We start from the raw sequence: 23,735 nt of genomic DNA, 5'->3' as shown, positions 1-23,735 counted from the left end.
ATGAACCAAAATACATATTGCTGTCCATTGCTAACAGTATTAATAAACTGTTTTTCAATAAGGAGAACTCTAACACCACATATAACATGCATCTATTGGTTTTCTAACCAACATAATTGCAATTGTGTGAGGCATGAAAATAGCATAGCTTCAAATTTGAATTTAGAAAAGTTATAATGTTATACTTAACCAACTTAGCTACTTATTCCTTATTTTTAGTCTTACTGATATTGCTTCTGGAATATGTAAAATGGCTAAAGGGAGAATGCTGAATTAGATTCACTAAGTGATGAATAATTGACAAGCTCTTTAAATGTATTGTTTAATCAAGTGTTTACAGGCAAATTTATGAGAACAGTTTGATGAAACTGCTGCAATAGAAAAGACATGAAATTTTAAAATATTTGAGAAATGAAAGCATCTTTCCTTAGTAAAGGGGTATAATGAGGGCAAAACATATTACTTGAGTATATACTTTTGGAAACAGTAGTATGAACAAAAACATAATACACAATTTTGCTAATTCACTACCTTTAATGGGTTATTCTCCATTATGTGCTTAGTTGTAGAAAAATCTCTGTACTAGTCAAGCCTAGATATGTGTTTGCTCTCTGTGGTCAACATTAAAAATGATTTAATTTTTTGCTCTATAAAAAGCAGAAATTGTACATTAGCAAGTATATATTTTATTATCAAAAGCTGATTAAAAGCAATAATTTAACATTCATTTAAAAAGGCATAAATACCTGTTTGGAAATGAGGAGTATTTCTAAAATTGAAATAACCAGGGTTTGTCTTCTGCCATCTGTGAGTAGTGACTAGAATGTCTGAACTGGTTGGAACAATCAGGTGTGAGTGTCACACATCCTCTCAGAAACCCCAGGGCCATGGACTCTGTTTTTCTGAGTACTGAGGGTTATACAGTTACTTTCTGACCTAATTGTAGCCTTACAAACAATTGTTATAAAGTTACTAGATTGTTTGCCCAACTTAGGAACTGTCATTCATGACCGTAAAATAAAAAAAAATATGTATGTTGAACTATTTTGCTATCTATCTTCTGGAGGGAGCAGCAAACTCTAGCAATAAAGTCAACATTCTTTAGTACAGACAAATTAACTAATGCAAATTCAACTTCCAACTTATCAGTGCATTGACTTATTTAAGCATTTAGTTGACATAGGAGATTTTTCTTAACTTTAACTCACTAGAGGCTTAAAGAAAATGTCTGACAATGGGCTGTAGGTCACTTCTGGAGAGTTTCTGGAAGTTTATAGCTTTCAGAAGCTCATGCGATACTTGCAAAAATTGCCTATTCCCAAGCCCCAATCTACCCTCATGGATCAGAATCTTGAAAATGCAGAAGGTGTTAACATTGGTGAGGTTAATGGTTCTTTTTCTCTATTTCTAAAAGAAAAATCTAGTGTGGATTTTAATATTTTGAATAAAGGATTCACACTTGTGGACAAATCCAGGAATGCATATTCATATAATTTTTTAATATAAATATATTTTTAAAAATATGTTTAAATTCCATCTTGTTATTATGTCCATTGCAATTTCCTTCTAGTACTCAAAATATCAAGTGAATTATCTCCTTTCCATAACCAACCCAATGAAAACAAATTAGCATCCCTATTGTGCAATTTAAAAGATAAAAGATGAGATGAAAATAAAACTAAAAAATAAAGTAACATAAATTAAAGTAACTTTACTAATAACTCATATAATCATTCAATTCCACATTTATTTCATCAAATACCTTCCCTTTTATTTACAGTCCTTTTCACATACATCATACATACATCATTTCACATTGTCTTTTTAATAGATTTTGATAATAAGTCTCCCATACTATCCTTATCTGCATTCTGCCTGAATGTAAACATAACACAGACAGAATTTGTATCCTTTGCAGTTCCAGGAAAAGAGAGAAGGCTGAAAAGAATCCCAGTTATTCAGGTCCCAGACGTGGACCTGAATTAAAACCCAGGTGCTCCCTATCCATTTCATAGACAAGAGGGTTGAAGCACATATCACAGTCAGGTTAAAGTGCTGGGTATAATAGTTTTTTATACAGGGTGGAGCCAAAGTAGGTTTACAGTTTTGAGTGTGTGAAATATAGAGTTTATTCTTGTATTATTATTTATCATGTATTGCATTATTTCCCATACAAACTGTAAATCTACTTTTTTTTTCCCAACTCTGGTATGTCACAGGAAGATTTTTAAAAATCAAATTTTCCAGAACAGAGAGGGAATTCATTTGGATCCCTGAAACAGAATTTTTTTTTCCTTTTGATTGGTGAATAATCTAGTCAACTGCTTAGAAGATCATTTTAAATCTAAATATATGGACCAAACCCACTCTTCACTATGGCTCTTTCAAGTGTTTAGGAGTCAATGAAAAATTAGCTTTTTTTTTCAGTCTCCATACATGGGTGTACTAGATAACGTAACAGAGAAGCAGGAGGCAAGCAAACTGGGTCAGCATGGCGTTTTTAGATCTTCAGTGTGCCTTCAGGAACTGTTCTACTGCATGGTGCTCTCTCCTGCATGTCCACTCTGGGCAGGACAGAGAAATAAATCGCTCCTATGCATGGTGCTAACCTGGTAGTGCTTTAAGTTTCAAAACATCTTATGCTTACATTGATTCTTCTCCTGGTTTATGGGCATAAAACATGTATGAAGCCAGCAAAAACAATCGGATAGCCAGCAAAAACAAACAAACAAAAACAGCACACACACCAAAATCTGTAGAAGAAACCTGAAAATCCATTTGATGAATTAAATATATATGCAGATAAGCTTAACAACAGTGATGACATTAAATCCGAAACTGTAAGATTTTACTTAAAACAACTCATTGTCTTTTTGCTCGGTTGTCAGTTTCCCCCCTCATCTTACTTACATGCCATTCTAAAGATACACATAATATTTGGGACTGTAAATAAAATGACATGATTCCAGTGCCAAGAAGATATATTCCCTTTTTTGTCTCCCACACTCTGTTGGAGAATCTCTAACGTAGAGACAAGCATGATGTGGCTGAAACCAAAAGCAGCCTGTGCTATGAAACCTGGGGCACGAGGTGGGGTCGTTGGTTCCTTCTCAGAGAGGAAATAAAGAATTCCACCACCTATGTAGTTTCGCAGAGAAAAAGACTAAAAATAATAACAATTCACGCTTTGCCTAGGAAATTCTAAAAATACCATAATTTGTCCTAAATGTCAGGCTGTGCTTTTAAAAAATCAAAGGAAGAGGCATAAGAAGAAGCATTGTGTATTTTTTCCCAGCAGTGATTGTCCACACAGAGATGTACTCACCAGGAAGCTGTAGAAGAATTCATGCACAAAGAGGCCCAGCATGCAAACCAGGACATACGCCACGTGGTAGAGAAAGGCCATATCCAGGATGACCGCGCGGTATCCTCGGGTGAATGTGCCACGGTTCCCGACAAAACTCACCAGAAATACGATTTTATTACAAAGCTGAAGGGAGGAAACAATTAGATTTTACTGTCTTACTTATTCCAAAACTCACATAAATAACAGGCATTGACAAAAGCTATTATTCACAGGTCTGGTTTTCATTCACTATTTTTTCTTTTGTAATTTTCAGGACTGCTTACGAATCTGCATGTATACATAACACAGGCAGAATCTGTATCCTTTGCAGTCCAGGAAAAGAGAGGAGGATGAATGAGGGCCCCAGTTATGCAGGTGACACGGACCCGAATTAAAATCCTGGCGCTCCCACCACTGCTGCCACTACTGGAGTCATACAAATGTAGGCCTGGATTGTTTCTTCTGAAAAGCGGAATAAAGGAATTCCCAGCTCGCAGAGCCATTCAAAGGATTAAACAATTCATCAAGCAAATGGAGCACTTAATACAATGACTCTTTAAATAGCACTGATTGCATTTTCCATAATGAAAGTAACCTGTGTGGTATTTTCATCATACTAGAAATATAACAGAAAAATATCTTCAGAAAATATTCAGAGATCTGTCATTGATTTTTTTACCCTTTCTTTACTCAGTATTATTTCAAACCAATAGCCATTACAATTATTTTTACATTCAATTTACTTTAAATACATAAAAATTATAAATATACCTATATACCTACATCAAAATAAGTAAAATGTGTGCATATATTTTCTAAGCTTTATGTGTCATAAATTCATAAACATTTTGGAGTGTTTATGATGACTGATATCATATGCAGTATTTATATAAAACCATATTTAATATTGCCACTTGTGGCATAATTTTAGAATGCAGAAATTTAGACTGAGGGTCTTTGGCAATGACACTGATCTGTTCAATGATTTCCAAAGAACACACTCATCATAACTCAGCACGCTGTAAGTGGTTCCGGAATCACTGCGTCATTTATACACTGAGGAGCCAGTTGTCCTCTGTAATCAGCAAAGAAGTACAGATTTTGAAATTTCAGTTTTTTCTCCCAAATTGTTCCCTGAGTATTTTAAGTTATCTAAGGGCACCACATTAGGCTTTACATGGTCAAACCTAACTTTGGGGAAAAAAGGTTGCTCGTTACAACATTGTTGATTTTTTCAATATATAAAAAAGAAATTGCCTTATGGAATGACTACCAGTAAATAACATAAGGAGCAAACACTTTGAGGCAAAAGCAAGTATGTGACATTGGAAAAACCCTTTCCTTCAACTTCGTGAAATCTAAGTCAATACAAATAAAATGAGACATGTTGAGAAGATAGCCAAGCCAAATTAATGACATAGCAACTAAAAACTTCAAACCTTTTCTAAATTTCCTCCCTGCTAATTAACTCTCCTCTCAATAATCAGTGTTATCAATTCTCTCATTATCTTGTTAATAATGTGAATAATGTGAAACAGAAAGTCTTTCTAAACTACGTAGGGATCCATTATCACATCTCTATAGTTCATTATTGAGTATAGCTACAGTGGAATAAATGTCTTCACCAGTCAAGAGCAAGTTTGATATAAGAAGTCATTATTTTAAAACCTCAGAAACTATATAAAAGGTGCTGATATAAGTGTAGTATATCGAAACATTATGAAAATGGTGAAAAGAAGAATGTCTGGGTTAAGTAATAATATTCAGTATTTTACTCTTTGTTAATTGTTTTGAGTGAATATTGTCTTAAATTAAACTACCTTGATTAACCCACTTTAGTTCTTCAATACAAAGTAGAAATAAGAAGTTCTATAAAATATAAAATTAAAAATTGGAATGATTAAAACAAACTATTTATATTTGTTTCCCAGTCTCTACTTTCCTAAACTGAATCATAAAAAAGTATGCAGGAAAACTATTTATGTGAAGCCCTTTACATGCAGGAAAAATAATGCACTGAATTCGAATACTTGAGAGAGCAATACATTTCAGTTCTCAAATAACACAAAAGTGAGGACACATTTCTGCCTAAAAGGGTCTCTGCTAATTTTGCATAAAAAATAAAGATTTGCCTTATGTTTTCAGATTGATTTTTTTTTATTCTCGACCTAGGGCCAGATGTTGATGGATATGTCTATTCTCTTGAATAAGCCTTGAACTGAAGTGGAGTTGAAGCCAGCAGTGGTGCCCACTGTTTCCGTTGAGATCAGAAACACAGAAATTGCTGTCCTTTTGTTTTGAGGTGCTCACCCCGAGGAGAAATAAATGCAAGAATAAATGATTGGGCAGGAAAGAAGTTGAACTCTTAGGTGTATGGCCAAATCCTAAGGCAAAATTTTCACGTAGTCGAAATTATCTTGGAAATTTTTAAAATTTCCAACAAAACAGTACAGGAAACAAGGGTGGTGTAATCTGTAGTGTCACTTACTAAGTTTGACATGTGCTAGCTTTCTCCCAGCAATGGAGCAGTTTTCTGTTTCTGCAACTGATGCTGGAAGCAGTTAGGAACCTTCAGTGACCATACTATAGGAGAAATAGTGTTTGAGTCACGCACATGCATTAGAGACAGAAAGAGAAGAGGATATGGAAGTTTTGATTCAGAATGTATAATTGAGTTTGTATATGTTGGATAAACACCTGGTAGGCCTCAACCTTTCAGATTAGCAGTTTCATGAGCCCTCCCAGGAAACAAGCTACGGGTAAGAAACTGAGGGCATGATAGTGTTAAATTTGAACACTGGGGCATATTAATAGACAGCTATCTGCTAAACTTCATTTGCTTTACCTCTCTGCAAAATTGTGAGACCAAGTCCAGGATTAAAGAAACATGCTCACATTACAGATAATGGAAGCTGATTTATAAATGCCATTAAATAAATTACACATTTCCAGGCACTCCTAGAAAGGAAAAAACACTATAGATAACAAGTGTTTAGAAGATATTAAAAAAATCTTTCACAGGTATTTACTGTATTATTATTTATTACTAACATGTACCCCTAAGTTCATTGCAGTGTTATTTACAATAGCCAAGATTTGGAAGCAGTCCAGGTGTCTATCAGTAGATGAGTGGATAAAACAGCTATGGTACATTTACACAATGGAATACTACGTGGTTGTAGAAAGAAGAAAATTTTACTCTTCGTGATAGCATGGATGGACCTGGAGAACATTATGCTAAATGAAATAAGCCAGTCAGAGAAATACAAATACCATATTATTTCACTCATATGTGAAATCTAATGAACAAACTGAACTAACAAGCAAAAGAGAGACAGATTCATAGATAGAGAGCAAGCTGACAGCTCAGGGTGGGAGTGGAAGATTGAGCAAAAAAGGAAAAATAAAAAGAAAGAACTCATGGACACAGACAAGAGTGTGGTGATTGCAGGGGGTGAGTAGAGGTAGAAGAAGGCATGGGGGGGATAAATGGTTATGGAAAAAAATATATATCTAAAAACAGAAGCAATACAAATTAATGGAATAGTTAAACACATGTAAAATCCATGTGATTGAACATATCTATCAAAATGAGATTTATAAATAATTTAATGGTGTGAAAAAATTAAATGATTACATATTTATAAAATATATGTTTACATTTGCCCAAAAATATGTTAATTTCCATTACCAATAACTGAAAATGTAACACAGAGAGTGGGAAGAAAACTGTACTGGGTTATAAGATATTCCTTATATCAGAGAAAAACATTTGAATCTTTGGAAACATCTCAAATACTGAGATGACTCCTGTGACAAGATAAAGAAACTAGTTGCAATTTAAATAGAACTTCAATGTTTAGAAACAAGTAAAAATAAAAACTGATAATACTTAGAGCACAGACTGAGGTTCTCCCCTCCTAGTTGATTCCTTTTCCAAAATAAAAAAGGAACTTTCTGCATTTGCTCAACGCTATGAGAGACACCGAGTCCAGAACAACTCTCCATGAACCCAAATGCAAACGTTTTCAGGATCGTGGTGGCAACGTTTTACAATTAAATAGTGCTTCACATATTAGGCACCTGGTGAGCAGTAGACTTTACTGCCGTGATATGGCTGTCACTGTCACTGTTGTCATCTTCGTGCTGATCTTCTCAACTGACTTCGACAACACAGTGAGGATAAAATAGGCTTTTTTTATTAAAAATTTTTTTGATTGGATTTATCAGGATGACATTGGTTTTAATGTCTTCATTTCACTGATGGGAAGAGTGAAATTCAGAGGCTTGTGGGTTTCCCTTGTGGGAGAATCCTGCCCCCCAGCTAGGCTTCACTGTCAATGAGACACTTCCTTTTGTTTATCTTGTTTGTGACACCAGTCATTTCAGCACTTGAATTTCACCTGTTTATACAGTGTAAACTTTTAAGTGTAAATTAAGTTAATAAATATATAAAACCTAAGGTATAAAACGTGATTGTGTTTGCATTTATTCTTTTTCCCTGCTTCCTGGGAAATGGTCAACTATAGATAGTCTTGTAATAAGTTTGTTATGTTAAAAATTAAGGTGAATAATTATTTGCAAAAACATTTTTATTAACCAGTAGAATATCAAAACTATAAACAAAATAAATATCTATAATATGAAAATTATAATTATTTTGTTTAATTTGTCCCCAGTCTAAATTGATTATTTCCTTCAGTTAGAAAGAGGCTGTGTACGTGGACGTTTTATGTTGTGACGCCTATCAGAATGCCCACAGATTCATGCAGTTAATCAGAAACATATGTCTCCATGCATACTCCTTCTCAACAACAAACTAGAGTATAGCCCTGGCTGGCGTAGCTCAGTGGATTGAGATCCGGCTGCGAACTAAAGTGTCGCAGGTTCGATTCCCAGTCAGGGCACATGCCTGGGTTGCGGGCCATGGCCCCCAGCAACCGCACATTGATGTCTGTCTGTCTGTCTCTCTCTCTCTCCCTCCCTCCCTTCCCTCTCTAAAAAATTAAATAAATAAAATCTTAAAAAAAAAAAGAAACTAGAGTATAAAACTTGTCCCTAATATGGCTAGTCAATTCCACTCAGAAGTTATGTTTTTATCCTATCCCCTGAGGGGAAAAAGTAAAGTATTTCAAATGTTTTTGGTTTCCCCAGTAGACATTAAATTTGTTATTCTTTCTCTCTTTACATACTATTCTGGAAGCTTCTGGATGGCGAGAACCCCATCCTCTACCTCTTGGCATTTTCGGTGCCTATTACATTGAGGCCTCAGAAATGTTTGTTGGTTTTGGCCCAACTCTATTTAGCTATTCTTTTACTTTATAAAACTTGGATTTTTTTTTACTTGTATCAATGTCTTATCAGGACCAGTTACTGTTTGTTTCTTCATATAATTTGGTTCAATATTTAATGTATTTTTAAGGAAAAAATAACAAGCTGAACACACTAATAGGTTCATAAAAATTCAGATAAATCCATGAAGATTCCTTAATTAGCCTGATTGGCAATATTGCAAAAGCACCTTATTTCCAAAGCACTGAAAGTATAAGTTCAGTTCATGTAAACAACTGTTGAATGTTTAAGTGCCAGGTATTGTGCTAAGATGAAACAAATGGAAATGGGAGGGAGTGGGAAGGGCAGGATTCTGTCTATCGATGTGACAACCTCTGTCCTCAAGAGACTTGACAGAATAATACGTTTGGTGCTTTACAAAATTCTGTGCTGAAAGATCTCTTTGTGTGTATACTGCACTTTCTTTTATTGACAATGATTAAAGGGTTCTAGGTAATTTGATTGACTAAGTGTTCCAGCTAATGAGGAGCTGTCATATATTTCATATCCGATTTTTGAAAAATTATAATATAAGGGTCAGAAACATAGAACTGGCCATGCTAACTCAGCCCGATAATTCTCAAAACTCTGACTGACTATTCAATTTATACATTTGCCATAAATATTTGCCATGTATTTAATGTGCAAGGCACTGTGAATGCATAATACAAAAACAATCTTTCCCTCATTCATTCCCTCATTCATTAGCCAATTTATTTAAGAAATATTTGTTGAATACCAATGATGTTCCTGACATTGAATAATTAATCATTATCCATAAAAATTGTATAACGTAGTTGGGGAGATAAGGCCTATATACAGATATCAGAATGTGTGACATTATGCTAGAAATCCAGTAAAAGGTATAAAAAGTATTTCATCACACATATTAGCAATATATAGTTATCTGTTTACCTGTCCATTTGTTCTTTCATCAACCTGCTGATTTACTTTTTCTCAATATCCCTTTGTAGCTCCCGAGTAGAAAGTTGCCTAGTCTTTTAAAATGTTCTCTTGGGTACAACTGCCATTATTTGGAATAGTATTTTGGCTTACTTATTCTAAACTTACCTAATTTAAGTTTTGAAATGGTCTCCTTTGTTCTAATACTTTAAAATTTAGTGAAAAAAATATCAATCTCATCTATGCCTTTCACAAGTGTACAGGTTTTGTTCAAATAAAAAGAGCCCAATTTCATAGCTTCTCATACAACAACTCTTTTTCCTTGGTCATTTTATCAAAGATACTCAGTTCTATAATTCTACTGAATATAATTTAATCTTTCTTATATGATTGAGAAGTCACTTCAGGATGTTAACAGTGGCTCAAAGTCATTTTTGTCAATAGCTGCTGGTACAGAATGCAGAAGGCATTAAAACTGGATTGGATTAAATTTGTGGCAGAACTGGATCACGCCCCAAATGCGACCTTTGTAAGTATACCAAATTTTACTTGTCATTTTTTTCTTTCACTCCAAATTAAGAATGTACAAATTAAACCCAGGTTAATTCAGATTCACAATCAACTACAATTTACTGTGTATACATGAATTAAAGCACATGGTTAAATTCTTACATATAGTACACTCCTAATTAATCTACAACAGTACAAAGTGAAGTACTTACATTAGCTGCACCGAGAAGTATCAATGTCGGCCCAAGCCCTATTGTGTATATTGACCTGAGCATCACTGACACAAGGAATGGCCGAATACCCACGGGCTTGGAAAAGAAAAACAGCATCGATGTGCAGATTGCAACTGCAATCCAAAGAAGGACTGAGAACAATGGAGAAAGTATACCTGTAAAATGTGGAAGAAGTTTATTTTTCCTAAGAACAAAGGTAGAAAATGTTAAAATACTTGTCACTTTTATATAACACATATAGCAAGTCAAGCCATGGAACACTAAATTTCAAAACACCCTACTGTACACACTGTGTATTTAGAGGAAATGTCTGTGAACACATTACTCATTACATTTCTTTCCAGAAAGTTTGCGATTAATTTCAGGCTGCTTACATATTCACTAGTTGTGCTCCTTTCATTAAGCCTGAGAATTCTTCGTCTTTGTCTCCTACAGGAATTACATATGCTAAATGCCTTTGATAGAGGTATCCCACTTGGGAGCTATCATTCACAAGTTATGATTAATAACCATTAAGTGTATAGCTACATCATGTGAAGTCTGGTATTTTTCCATTACACTTATCCTTTGCTTGTTCTGTTATTATCAAAGGTCTACATTATAGATTCCTCTAAAGAATTCACAATGAAGAATATCCAGTCCTTAATAGTCACAAGTTTTAACAGTTAAAACACATGTGGGTGTACATAGGTACATGAATCTAAAGAACACATATGGAAGTGTGTGCTTGAAGGCCAACTTGGGTTCTTAAAAATATTGAGCTACTTAAACCATCAGAAACAAAAGTTTCAAATATTTTAAAAGTAAATTCTATCAAAAACAAAATTTCATTCAAAATTGTCCAAAAAGGGGTTTGAAAATATATTTCTTTAAAAAGAAGCACAATTCATTGATGTTTACACCTACGTGGATTTACGGAACCCCCCTCCGTGCATCATGTGCTGCTGGATTTGCCGAAGCAAATCACAGGGCAACATTCCCAGGCTGATTAGACCAGAGCTGAAACCTCAACCATGTGTGGGAGGCTGGTGAAGTCAGAGGGGCGACAACAAAGTGGAGATTTTTTACTAATTATTTCTTTTTGTTGTTATTAAAATTAACTTCTGCATGCAAAACACCACAAGGCCTGTGGTACACAGGGTTTTTGTGTTGTCATCAAAATGGTGGGATTATCTGGACTCCTGCAATGAATTCTGTGTAAGCCTTTGAGTTCACAGTGGGTACTAAAAGATCAAAAGTAGGTGAAAAGATCCTATTAGACATTCAAAAGAAAACAAAATGCCAGGTAGCAAACAGCATTGGTTTACACATGTTTATTGTTGCAACCTTTGTTTTTATCATGTTATGTGTTAAAGCAAGCCATAAAGCAAGCCTTTAGTCAAAATGGCAGTATAGACAGACATGGCTCACCCCTTTGCACAATCACATAAAAATTACAACTAAAATATAGAACAATCATCACTCAGAACCATCAGAAATTGAGTTGAATGGATGCCTGATAACTACGGAATTAAAGAAACCACATCCATCAAGACTGGCAGAAGGGGCAAAGACATGGAAAGGGCTGGTCTCTCACCCACATGTGGTGGATAAAAATCTGGGAGAGATATCTCAGGAGCAACGAGTCTCAGACAAACACCAGGCCCCCTAGCCCAGGGTTCCAGTGCCAGGAAGGAAGGTCCCCATAACTTCTGGCTGCAAAAACCATTGAGTGGGGATTGAGTCAGTGAAAGAAACTTTTGGAGTTCCAAGCAGTTCCTCTTACAGAGCCCACACACAGATTCACCTACTCAGACTCATTCCCTCTGAGCTCCAGCACCAGGGTAGCAGCTTGAAAGGCACCAGTAGCTTAGAGGGAGAAACTGAAGTGTCTGCCATCAAGGCAAGCAGAGGCCATTGTCTGTTTCTCCAACCCTCCCCCCAAGAGCCAGCAAACCGGTGCCATGTGTTAAGACTCCATCAACCTGGCTAACACTGTTTGACCTGCCTTGAAGATCCCCAGAAACTCTGTCCCACCCAACTTACAGGCCCATCCAAGCTGCTTTTCCGTATGAAATTACAACCGTGAACCTAAAGCTGGGCATTTGGTCCCTTTGAAAAAAGAACTCACATAGCATTTCACATGGTACCTTGAACATATTTAAATGCTGAATATGTATTTGTGAATAGATAAACTTAAAAGTTATAATCAGTGGCTATTAATTTACACCATTGTCAATTGACAATAATTTAAATCATACCTTGTAAGACTAGACATATTCATTTGTAGCTGAGATTTAATTCTAAAAAAAAAAATTAAAATCCCCTGACAAACCCTAGAGAAGATAGTAAGAATTATAAAAATCAATTTTTACCTGATAAGGGCAGGAAGAAGGACTGTCTTCTCTACTTAATAATTCACATTTGTATCAGTTTTCTATAATGAGCATGTATTGCTTTTATAATGAAATAATAAGAATTCATTCTATACATTTTTAAATCTTAGAAAGTATGAAGTGTGTCCTCTAAAAACAAAATTCAAATAGCAAACTTAGAGACCTCAATTCAGTTTGCATAATGGAAATCTCCTGTCTGCCTCACACTGACTAGTTTGGAGTCTGCTGCAGAGAATGCACTGCATCTCACTTCCCAGTCTCTCTCTGATCCTCTGCCTCCCACACAGGCTCACAGGCCTTCTCTGTCCTCCGCCTCCGAGCAGCTACGGCAGGCATCCACCTATACATCCACGGGTGGTCTTTTCTCTTGTGCTTTACTCCTTTCTTCATTTCTTAACTAGACCTTGAGCTTCTTGAAGACAAAGACAACTTTACCAACCTTTCTATCCCTGCAGTTCAGCACAGTTATCTGGCATATCGCCACATGCCATCAATGCTTGTTATTAAGTTGAATGCATCAAAATCACCTTGAAAAACTTATTTTAACACAAGGCATTTGAGGGAAAAGAGAACTACACCTTACATTCAACCATGATTTTTTTTAAAAAAATCACATGCTATCTGAATATAATGAATTCCCTTGACAGCAATTTACTCCACTACCTAGCCTGCCTTTGCCAAGCTGGGCAGAGGTGGTTGGCATGACAATGCTCAACTTCCGAGCAGACTGCTAGGAGATTCCCTAGCATCCACAGCTGCTGCTTCAGCCACACCCGGCTTAGCCTCATATCTCAACTTCAGCACAGGTTTCTTTTTTTTCTTTCTTTTTTTTTTTTTTTGGAGAAATCATATGTTAAATAAATAAATTAACTCACTAAAGTTTTAAAAAACCAAAACCTATAGCCATACAAATAAAGCCTGGATTCCTGAATACATTTAAACAGAGCTCCTCAGAGCCTGTCAATGAAAGGAGATTTTCTGTACCCAGTGAGAGGGTGGAGGGCCCTATAAAATGATCCTCTGAGAATCACAGCCCCCCTTAAGTATCTCCCTCTGGTTGCTGAGCAGGGTGACAGAAGATGCTATCTCTCCGTTAATACTATAACTCAAACGTGAAGCAGAGATCTGGCACAAGCAGTTCCCAGTAGCTCACACATGGTTGTGCTGGGAGAGCACGCACAGCCCATTCCCTCTGCCAGCTCCTTTGTCCTCACCTCCTCGTTGGCCACAGGGACCCTGGAGCAGCTTGTCTGAGGGTGTGGGGTTGGGAAGGGTGGCTCATTTCATCTTTTCTTGGCCCAGATTCATGAAGAGATTTCATAATCAGCTTCTATATCCAGAATCTAGGTACCTCAGGGTTGGACAGCTACTCATATTTATTTATTTTTTTAAACTTTCATTTCAAAACTCTTTCAGACTTATCTAACAGCTGCAAATATAATACAAAATTTTCATATACCTTTTACCTAGATCTCCCAAATGTCAACACCTTACATAATCGTATTATACTGATCAATTATCAGGAAATAGTATATTAATCTTTGTCTAACCTATAGACCTCATTCAAAGATCATCAACTGCCTGATGATTGCTCTTCCTCTGGACCAGGATCACACATGGCATTTAGTTGTCATGTCTTTTCATTTCTTTCAATCTGGTGTGTGTGTCACATGTTGTTGAGTCAGCTGCAACTCCTGACACTATGGCTCCTTTTACGGTATCAGCCTCTCTTCCTCTTTCCCGCTGCCTTCTATTCTTCCTAGTGATGTTGTCTTTTCCAAAGAAACCCGCCTTCTTGTGATGTGCCCAATGTAGGGCAGCTTTGGCTTTGAAATTTTTGCCTCCAGCGATGTTCTGGGTTTAATTTGCTGTAGGACCCACTTGTTGGCCCTTCTGGTGGCCCAGGGTAACTGCAGAGTTTTCCTCCAACGCCATAACTGAAATAAATCAATTGTTTTCCTATCAACCTTCTTCACTGTCCAACCGTTGCATCCATGCATAGTAACTGGAATCTCAATCCTTGTCTTTCATAAGTTTGAAGAGTAACGGCCAATTATTTTGTAAACTGTCCCTCATTCTGGGTTGTCTGAAACATTGTCAGCTTATGCATTTTTGGCAAATGACACAACGTCCTTGTCAGAGCATCATATCAAGAGGCCCCCAGGGTTGCTGGGTCTCATTACTGGTAACATTAATATCGATCACTTAAAGTAATTTTCCATTGTAAAGTTACTATTTTTATTTAATAATTAATAAGTATGTTGTAAGGAAATGCCTTAAGACTATGTCAATATCCTGTTTATCATTATAGTTTTCATCTAACACATTAATTTTGGAATTTATCAATGACTCTGTGATGTTTGACAAATGGTGGTGACATTCTATTTCCATTATTCCTTCTGCATTTATTAATTGGCATACCATTGTTTGAAATAGTTTTTTTTTCTTCTCACAATTAAAATGGACTCCTGGATTTTTATTTTATTCTATGGGTTATTATGTATTACTATCAATATTTTTTTTTCTCAAATTTCCCAGATTTGGCCACTGGGAGATCTTTCAAGTTGGATGCTGTGTTCTTTGACTTGTCCCCATTGATTTATTTCATTTTTTAGCACTTTTTGGAAGGAATCTTAATGATCAATTAATTAAGGTGCCTCAAAGTGCTCCCGACAAGGAGTCATCCAGCCCATGTCTCACAAAATGGGGCGTTAGAGAACAGGCATATCCAGCACAGAACTTTCCTTCTCCAGCCAGTGCTGATGGCCAAGTGCACGCAGCAGTCTTAACTTCATCTCCTCAGCCTTTCTAGCTATGTATGGTGTGCAACTGAAGGTTAGAGACTTGGCTAATCCAGAACAAAAATTTAACCTTATGCATTGTGTCATAATTAAATAACTGATCTAGAACTATAATTGGATTACCCTAACATAACCTTGGGATTCCATATTGCCAAAAATAGCAGCTCATGCCTTCCCTCCCCTCTTAGCACCAACCCTACACCCAGACAGCTAAGACTGAATCTCCACCTTTGTGACTGCTGTTAACTTTTGTTCAGCCCTTTTTGAAGAGTGAAGTCTGCATCTGCACCTGGTGACAAAGCACCGTGGTTTTCCAGTCTTGTTTTCATTACTCTTATGTCTTTTGAGGTTGGAGCCTTATTCTGAACTCTACTATATATGTGGTTTCAAGTTCTTGTTCAAGGACCAATTGTATGAGCAAGACCTTGGGAGCATGTTAAAAAAATACGTATTTCTGGACTCCACTCCCCAATTATTGGGCAACTATTCCTAAACTTCAGATTCTTTATCCATAAGGGTGAAGTGCTTATTTGCAGGATTGTCAGGAAGATTAAATGAAAGTATGTATTAAAGTCCCAAGTATTTTGCCTAACCCGATCTGACTGGTACATATCATCAGCTACTGTTATTATGGTCAACATTACTACTCTGATGTTAGTCAGGTAACTATTAAAAATGTATCAGGCATTCTACTTTCTCCTGAATAAGCAAAGAGTGTATCTCTAGAGGAGTGGCGCTGCCCATCACCATTATATTTCACATTCAATAGGTGGTAGCAGAGGCTACATATGTTGGCTCTGGGGGTCCAGTAAGATATGATCATGGAAAGAAACTAGGAAACATTATGTCCTGTGTGAAGATTTGATACCTTCCTGTTATGTTTCCAACCCAGTCCCCCATGCAGAAAAGTCCTGGATTGGAACCAAAAAGTGAATCTTCTACTCTGCAATCTGCCAATTTTTAATCTCTCTGGGCCTCCATCTTTTCATCCGTCAGATGAGGGTTTGATATTAGATAATTTCCAGAATTGCTTCCCTAGTTAAGAATTTATGCTCCTACAATTTATTCTTAGCATTCTGGGTGGAGATGATACTAATGTATTATTTCAAGCTGGACCTTTCTCCTTATAAGAGTCACATTCTTCTGGTCCAAGAATGCTAATGGCACAAAATGGACTAAACGCCGCGAAGAGAAAGCTGTCTGCACTACCTGTTATGTTAGCACGTTCCCCACAATGGATGACCAGACATTCGCTATGTTTTTCATTGCTGTTTAACTCTCACACCTGCTCCATTGCCACATATTCTTCTTTAAATACTGGTCTGCCTTCCAGAAGATCAAGCTTTATTCATGATCACTATACCTAACTGTTAGGACTTTGATGTTTGTTATCTTAATTAACCTTTAAAATAGCAAATTGCTCCTGGGCTCCCATTTCCCTTCCTGCTCACCTCCAGTTCTTCTGCAACAGATTCAAATACCTGTTGCTCTCATCATATGATCCCTTTCATTGGGCTTCCCTTTGTAGTATTAACATTTACCTTGTAACATCAATAACAACTAAGTTTTACCAGGAACTATTCTTAATGCTTCACTCATGACAGGTCATTAAACACTCACAATAATCCACCCTATGAACAGATGAGATACACAAGCACCTTGAGCGGTTATTGTTTGCTGGCATCTCTCATCCTTTCCTCCTCGCCATTCTTTCCACACACATTCCGAAGTTATTTACCTGATTATATCCCTAATCAGTAACAAAGTTTCCCATTCACTTTGCCAAACTTAAACACAACTTAATTTCTACAGTCTCACCACGTGGTTATTTCTTCTATACAATATTTCCCATTTCACTTAAAATGAGATCATTTCTCTTGGTTTTGCTTTTGTAAAATATCATGCAATATTAGTTTAATAATACTAATTTCATATTTTCCCTAGCTGGGTAACTCATTTGGTTAGAGTGTTGTCCTGATACATCATGGTTACATCTCCAGTCAGGGTGAATACAAGAATCAACCAGTGAATGCATAAATGGATGGAACAATAAATCAATGCTTCTCTCTCTCTCCCCCTCCCACCCTTGCTCTCTCTCTCTGGAATCACTGAATAGAAAAAAAATTTTAATTTAATTTTATGGTCAATCATTCATATAGAGAAGTCCTACTCTGGAAATAAGAGTTAACTTTTTACTCTGAGATAGTCTCTATTATCATATTCTGTTTTATACATTTTTAAACTTTTTCAGATTTTATGTATGCTCATTATAGAAACCTTAGACAATCCAGAAAGCATAGAGAAGAGGGTAAAACATAAATTCCACTATTTAAAGTAATCACAAAGAATATTTGGCATAAACCCTTAATTGTCCCATATATTTACATAATATTAAAATCCATTCAGCAATAATAGGTAGAAATAATAATTTTCAGTGCGTTATTTATCAATATATAACAAGCCCTAATAGCTCTCCTGTATATGAACTTTTTGTAAAACACTTTGTTTGACCATAGTTTCCTGCCTACTCCACTTACCATGATTCTCTACTTCCAATGCATATAGAAAAATCTACTTAACAAGAGTTCAACCATTATTATTTTGAAGCTCTAAATAGTTAAGAAATGCATTAACAGTATTATTTTAGAACTTTAAAATGTTTATCCTTTAAAGAAAGACAAGCACTTACCTTCATCTCCATCATCCCCAAAGGGGTAGAAGAGAGCAACAGCTAAGTTGATGAACACAGCCAAGTTGAAGGAGATGCTCCCCCAGAGAGAGATGTGTCTTGAGAACCAGAACAGTGCAGGGTTATCTAGTAAAGAGGGCGTGCAACAGGACAGAGCAGAAACTAAATTTTGGTTTCAACACATTAGCCCTGCTGAAATAACATTTTACTAAATGCATTTTTTTGTAAACTAGCATGAAGCATATTTAAATAAACATTTAATATGACTTCTTTTGAAAGTTTATAATGAATACCATAAAAAGGGTTTTAGTTGATTCCTTCTTTATCCTTTAGCCAATTTGCCACTTCCAAAAAAATTGTAGAAGGCTGCATAATTTTGCAATTGCTAAAGGTGGACAGAAAGGGTGATTCTAATATATTCCCTAGAGCAGACTGGGGAAAAGACAGTTTAGAAGCTGCCTGGGGCCTTTTTTAATGGAATGGTATATAGACTGCTATATAATTGAGTAAAATTGAGACATCTGTACCATTCCAATGCCTTAAAGTCAAGTAAAAACCCCCAAACCCCAGCACACATCTATCTCTGATGAAAATTCCTGTGACACAGAGAGTTACCTGAAACTCTGAAATGCACTAGCATGGCACAGCACCACTTCCTGGGAACTAGTGATTTTAAATGTTATTTAAGCTTTAAACATTCATATTTACTAAGAACTTTTTGGGTTTGCAACAGCAGAGGTGAAAGATACAATAAGAATTACCAACAAGTGACAAAGGCTTTGCTGACTATTTTCAGAAAAGGGACTCTGTCAGCAGAATGGAAAAACAAATGCAACTATTGAACACAATTTACATCAGCCAAAAATCAGTTCTTTCCACCATTCTTAAGTAATTGAACAGGTATGTAATACCTGTCTGCATACCAGTCTGACCATATGACTCCTTCAGGTCCATTCTCTAACTTAACGTGGAGTTAACTGAGGGGGAAAAGCACATCAACTTCCAAATAAAAATGATAAACTTTTCAATTATTTTCAGTGAATTCCAATCTCTGTGGTACGTTTCTCAGTCATAAACTGTACTACCCTCAGGACACATTGCCTTCTTCCGTGGACTGGAGCATTTCAACACTAGAATGGGCTGTGAATACCCATGGCACTGAGTTGCCTAATTTATCATAAACTCTAAACATCTGCATATCCATCACTCCCAAATTAGGAGTCCTCATTTTTAAAAGCAGAATATTAAGAGAAAATTAGAAGATGTTGATGCATACATTGGTAACAACAAATCCATCAGATGAATTAGATTCTGTATATAACCTCACTATAAGGTACTTCCAATTTTTAAAAGTAAAATGTATATTGGAAGTTATTTTAAGACTTGTTTTTTATAAATGTTTATTCTAAAATATTTATTCAAAAAAAGCATAGACCCCACAAACACTAGTTCATTATGCAATTTACCTTTTTGTCAAGGATAAAAATATGGGTTTGTCAACCGTCCCAAATAAAAATGTCAAGTCTTCATATGTATTCTTAACACACCAGATTTTCTCTGAATTCTGTAAGGTTCTATGTGGTAAAATGCTAAGGGAGAGTAATTTCTTTATTTTTTTTATATATTCTGCTAGGAAAGGCTGACAATGCATGACACCATCTTATATTCAAGGATCGTATGTTTCAAGCTCCACTCAAATTCAAAAACTACAATCATTAAAATTCCTAGAAAGCTAGAATAATGAAGCGATGTTGAATAGACCTATTGAGAACATATACCTGTTTTTCTGGAAAACTTCCCCAAAAGACAGCAAAGGCCTAATCAAGAGTTTCTACCTATCAATTTTTGTTAAAAGCTCATGATATTACTTATCTGAGAAAATTAAATTTTATTTTAAACCTTAAAAATTTTTTAATTTTAACCTTTAAAATTTTTTAATTTTATTTTTTCTTTTGTATTTTATTTCATCTTCATTGCATTTTTTACATTATCTTTTAGACCTCTTATATGCCCCCAACCAACAATCACCACACTGGTGTCCATGTCCATGAGTCCTTTTTCCTTTTTGCTCAATCCCTCCAGCCTCTGAGCTGCCCCCCGCCACTAGCTGTCACCTTCTCTCCGTCTGTGAGTCTGTCCCCATTTTCCTGGCTAGCACAATTTGTTCATTAGATTCCACATATGAGTGAAATCATGTGGTATTAGGATAAAACCCTAGTAAACATTTACTCACCCAACATAGGACTACCTAAATATGAAAAGTAAAACTTGATGGACATAAAGGGAGAGATTGATTAAGTTTTTTTTGTTAATTTTAAACTTAAAATATTTTAAATTTAAAGTTGAGTACTTCCAAATAGACTTGAGGTTTGAGAAATAAGGCATGGCAACTGTATTATGCTCATTTTTAACTTTATAATTATAACATTTCTATTTGAATACAAGTGTCACAAAACTTTTAGTTTGACTTGGCAATATAAAGATAGGTGGAAAGAAAGAATGACTTTCAGAAAAGCATTAAACAGCCCACTCCATCATAAAATTACAAGACAAGAGAGGATGGGCAGGCTGGTGCCAGCATCTCTCCATCCCGTTCACCGACTGCTGGGGCTGGTCAGCGTGTATTCAGGGACTTCAAACTGCAGTTGTTCAACAGTTGAAACATACAGCTGCAACCCTGTATTTCATAATATTTATAAAACTAGGGGATCAGCACTAAAAGATTATCTAATTAGACAGAGGTTTCTGTTTTCATTAAGCCGCAGGTGTCTCAGCTCTGGTGGTAGACTGAGCTTACATTCTTAAGTCTGTAAGTGATTTCAGTAACATCAGATGGCAAAATATTTAAAACCAATTTCAAACAATAACATCGTGTCCCAGAGTACTAATTTATCTACCATTACCCAGAAACTCATCATCTTAGTTCATAGTACTTACTCCTGATTTTCTTCTGCCACTTCATTTCGTTGTAGAGGTGTTCCGTTTGCTGGAAGAAGTCGTTCACTTTGCTCCCTTGTTCATCCCTTTCAGTTGTGTTGAACACGCGGCTCTTGGACTCTCGCGTGAGGTACTCGCAGATATTGGGGACAGGAAAAACTATTTGCTCCATGGTCCTATCGTGCCGAACAATCTGAAAACATTGATTTACCTGTGTTTTAGCCTTCAGTCACCTCAGTCTTACTGTATTTTCTATTTTTAGCACAAGTTTATTCATGGTATTTTATAAATTCAGTTAATTAAAAAAATATGCCAGCTTGAAGTATCCAAGATAGTCCTTTATTGCACTACTTTACACGTTTCTCTTTAAGTAGGAAAAATTAACCGATTAAAGTATCATAAGTGCTATACTTGGTGACAAATAACAAAAACCAAAATCTTAATTCTTTCTGGGTTAACATTAATCCTATTTTTATTTTTGTGAAGTACTACAGAATTAAGAGGGTATTAATTAGGAGTGATTGGCTAGTCACCTTAAACCCAGCACGTGGTATATTTGTATCTTGTTCTTAGCCTGTTCTTCCTTAAAAAGGCTGCTGGGAAATAAATGACAGACTCAACATAATGTCAGACACAGGTGCTTTACATCATTAAACTGTTTTCCTAGTCATGGCAAAACATAACGTTCATAGGTATAACACCTATCTAGTCCATACCTAGATATAAATACTCATTATTTTGAACTTCCCTTATTTGGCATTTTGTGATAATTTATCGTTGAATTAAAAAAACAGGCTAATATTTTCATGCAGTTTTACTAAGTTAACAAGAGTCTGTGTAGACCAAATCTCCAAGGTGAAAGTTTATAGACTCTGCCCAACCCTCATGAATGAATCAACACTGGTCTAAGCCAGAGAGGCCTTCTGCTTCCCTTTGCCACTGACTGGTATGTTGGTGAGTATGAGACTTAGTTCTGGAAAATGAGGCACATGGAGAAATATCCTGGGGGACGGAGAGAAGGAGCTTCCAGGAAAGACTTTGTTTCCTGAAAAGGCAGAAAGCCTTTGAGACAAAAAAAATAACAATAAAAAAACCAAATTCCTAGCATAAAAGAACTTTTTTTGTCTGTATCTTCTTTCTTCCTGCTTAGAACAAAAGGTAGGGGAAGGGAATGACGCCTGAGACTTTGGCAGCCATTCATTCTACAGCCACAAGGAGAGAGATCACCAATGTAATAAAGAAGACCTAGCAGAAGAAGATGGAAAGGCCTGTGTGCTTGAAGATATTATTGAATCATTAAATCAGTCACAGAACTACTGGTATCTGGGAAAATCAAATACTTTCACTGTTTAAACAACAGTCAGTCTAGTGTTCTGTTATTTGTAACAGAGCTCTCCCAAATAGTGTGGTATATACCCAAACTACACATGAAAACACTATGATGAAACAAACAATAGAAAGTTTAGGGGTGGTAAGTAAAAATTCCTAAACATAGGTTTAAAAGAAATCAATTTCACAGAAGCAGAAATGGACCTATTCTGTATGACAGGCAACTAAGTGGGGAAGGGGCTGGAAGGTTTACATGATCCAACAGTGTCAAACGTTTCCAAAAAAATCTCAGGGTACATTTAAGAAACCGTGTCTTGATTGCTACGAGCCAAGCTATTCAGCCCGTTTGTGATATGTTATGTTTGATTCTGGCTGTTGTCACATATTACAAGGAACACGGACAAACTGCAGAGATGACTGAAGGAAAGGGGAATGTGTTAACTGTCAAAAAGCACAGACAGATAATTTTTTCAATACATTTATCCAACGAATGCTTATTCAGTCCTTAGTTGAGGAGTTCTGGGGAATTCAAAGTGGAGAACAACATAAAACCCAATCTATGAGGTTGTAGTTTAGTAATCATGATTTGTCTTCAAATGCTAGAGCCAAGCTATCCTGTTGACAGGGGAGCAGATGCTCAGAACAGTGGGTAAACATTACAGTGGGCTAGTGTGTACTCTCTGCCCCCCAATTTTTTTCTAAATATTAGAGCTCCAAATTGGATCAGCTCCCTCCTACAGTAGTGAGGTCTCTACCACAGGTAGAACTGAAAGCAGGGGCAGAACGATTACAACAGAGATTCCTCCTCGGGTGGTGGGTAGGCCAGGCACGGGCACATAATCCACAAAGTCCTTCCTATTTTTCAAGATCTTTGAGTCTATAACTTAGAGACAGAAAGCCAATAATTTATTAAAGCTGTATGTTAACAGTTTGTACTGAACTCCTATGCTTCTGCATATTCATACATCGAAAGTGGCACTTTATGGGCACATATCTCACTCAGTTTTATTGTAATTACGACTTAACATTTAAAAACCAAAAATCTCACCATAAATTATAAACCACTGTTAGTAGAAGTAATCTTCCTCATTTGAATGTCTATGGCATTTGTTGGCTATTATTTTCAACATTCATTATTGTGGTTATATTCCAGATCCAGTATTCAGCTTTGGAAATACAAAGATGATCAAGACCAGTCCCTGCCTCCAGGAGGGGACAAGTGACACACATGGAGCAACATTCCAGGTTCAACTAAACTGAATGATCAAACTGCTGTGGCAG

At 36.2% G+C, this 23,735-nt stretch overlaps 1 protein-coding gene across 1 annotated transcript in view; it reads right to left on the bottom strand.

The window, feature by feature from the left end:
• Nucleotides 1-23,735, bottom strand: part of ITPR2 (inositol 1,4,5-trisphosphate receptor type 2) — a 436,558-nt gene that overhangs the window by 70,567 nt on the left and 342,256 nt on the right. The window contains exons 47-50 of the mRNA XM_045828972.1: nucleotides 21,126-21,318; nucleotides 18,189-18,314; nucleotides 10,303-10,478; nucleotides 3,326-3,490 (exon numbers count right to left, since the gene is read on the bottom strand). Coding sequence (XP_045684928.1) covers nucleotides 3,326-3,490; nucleotides 10,303-10,478; nucleotides 18,189-18,314; nucleotides 21,126-21,318 — 660 coding nt within the window. The remainder of the gene's footprint in view (nucleotides 1-3,325; nucleotides 3,491-10,302; nucleotides 10,479-18,188; nucleotides 18,315-21,125; nucleotides 21,319-23,735) is intronic.

The sequence above is a fragment of the Phyllostomus hastatus genome, unplaced genomic scaffold, assembly GCF_019186645.2.
Source record: "Phyllostomus hastatus isolate PE091 unplaced genomic scaffold, TTU_PhHast_1.1 phas_scaffold_93, whole genome shotgun sequence".
Taxonomy (NCBI): Eukaryota; Metazoa; Chordata; class Mammalia; order Chiroptera; family Phyllostomidae; genus Phyllostomus; species Phyllostomus hastatus.
Note: the sequence above shows the minus strand (reverse complement) of the source record. Positions and strands in the feature narration are given on the sequence as shown.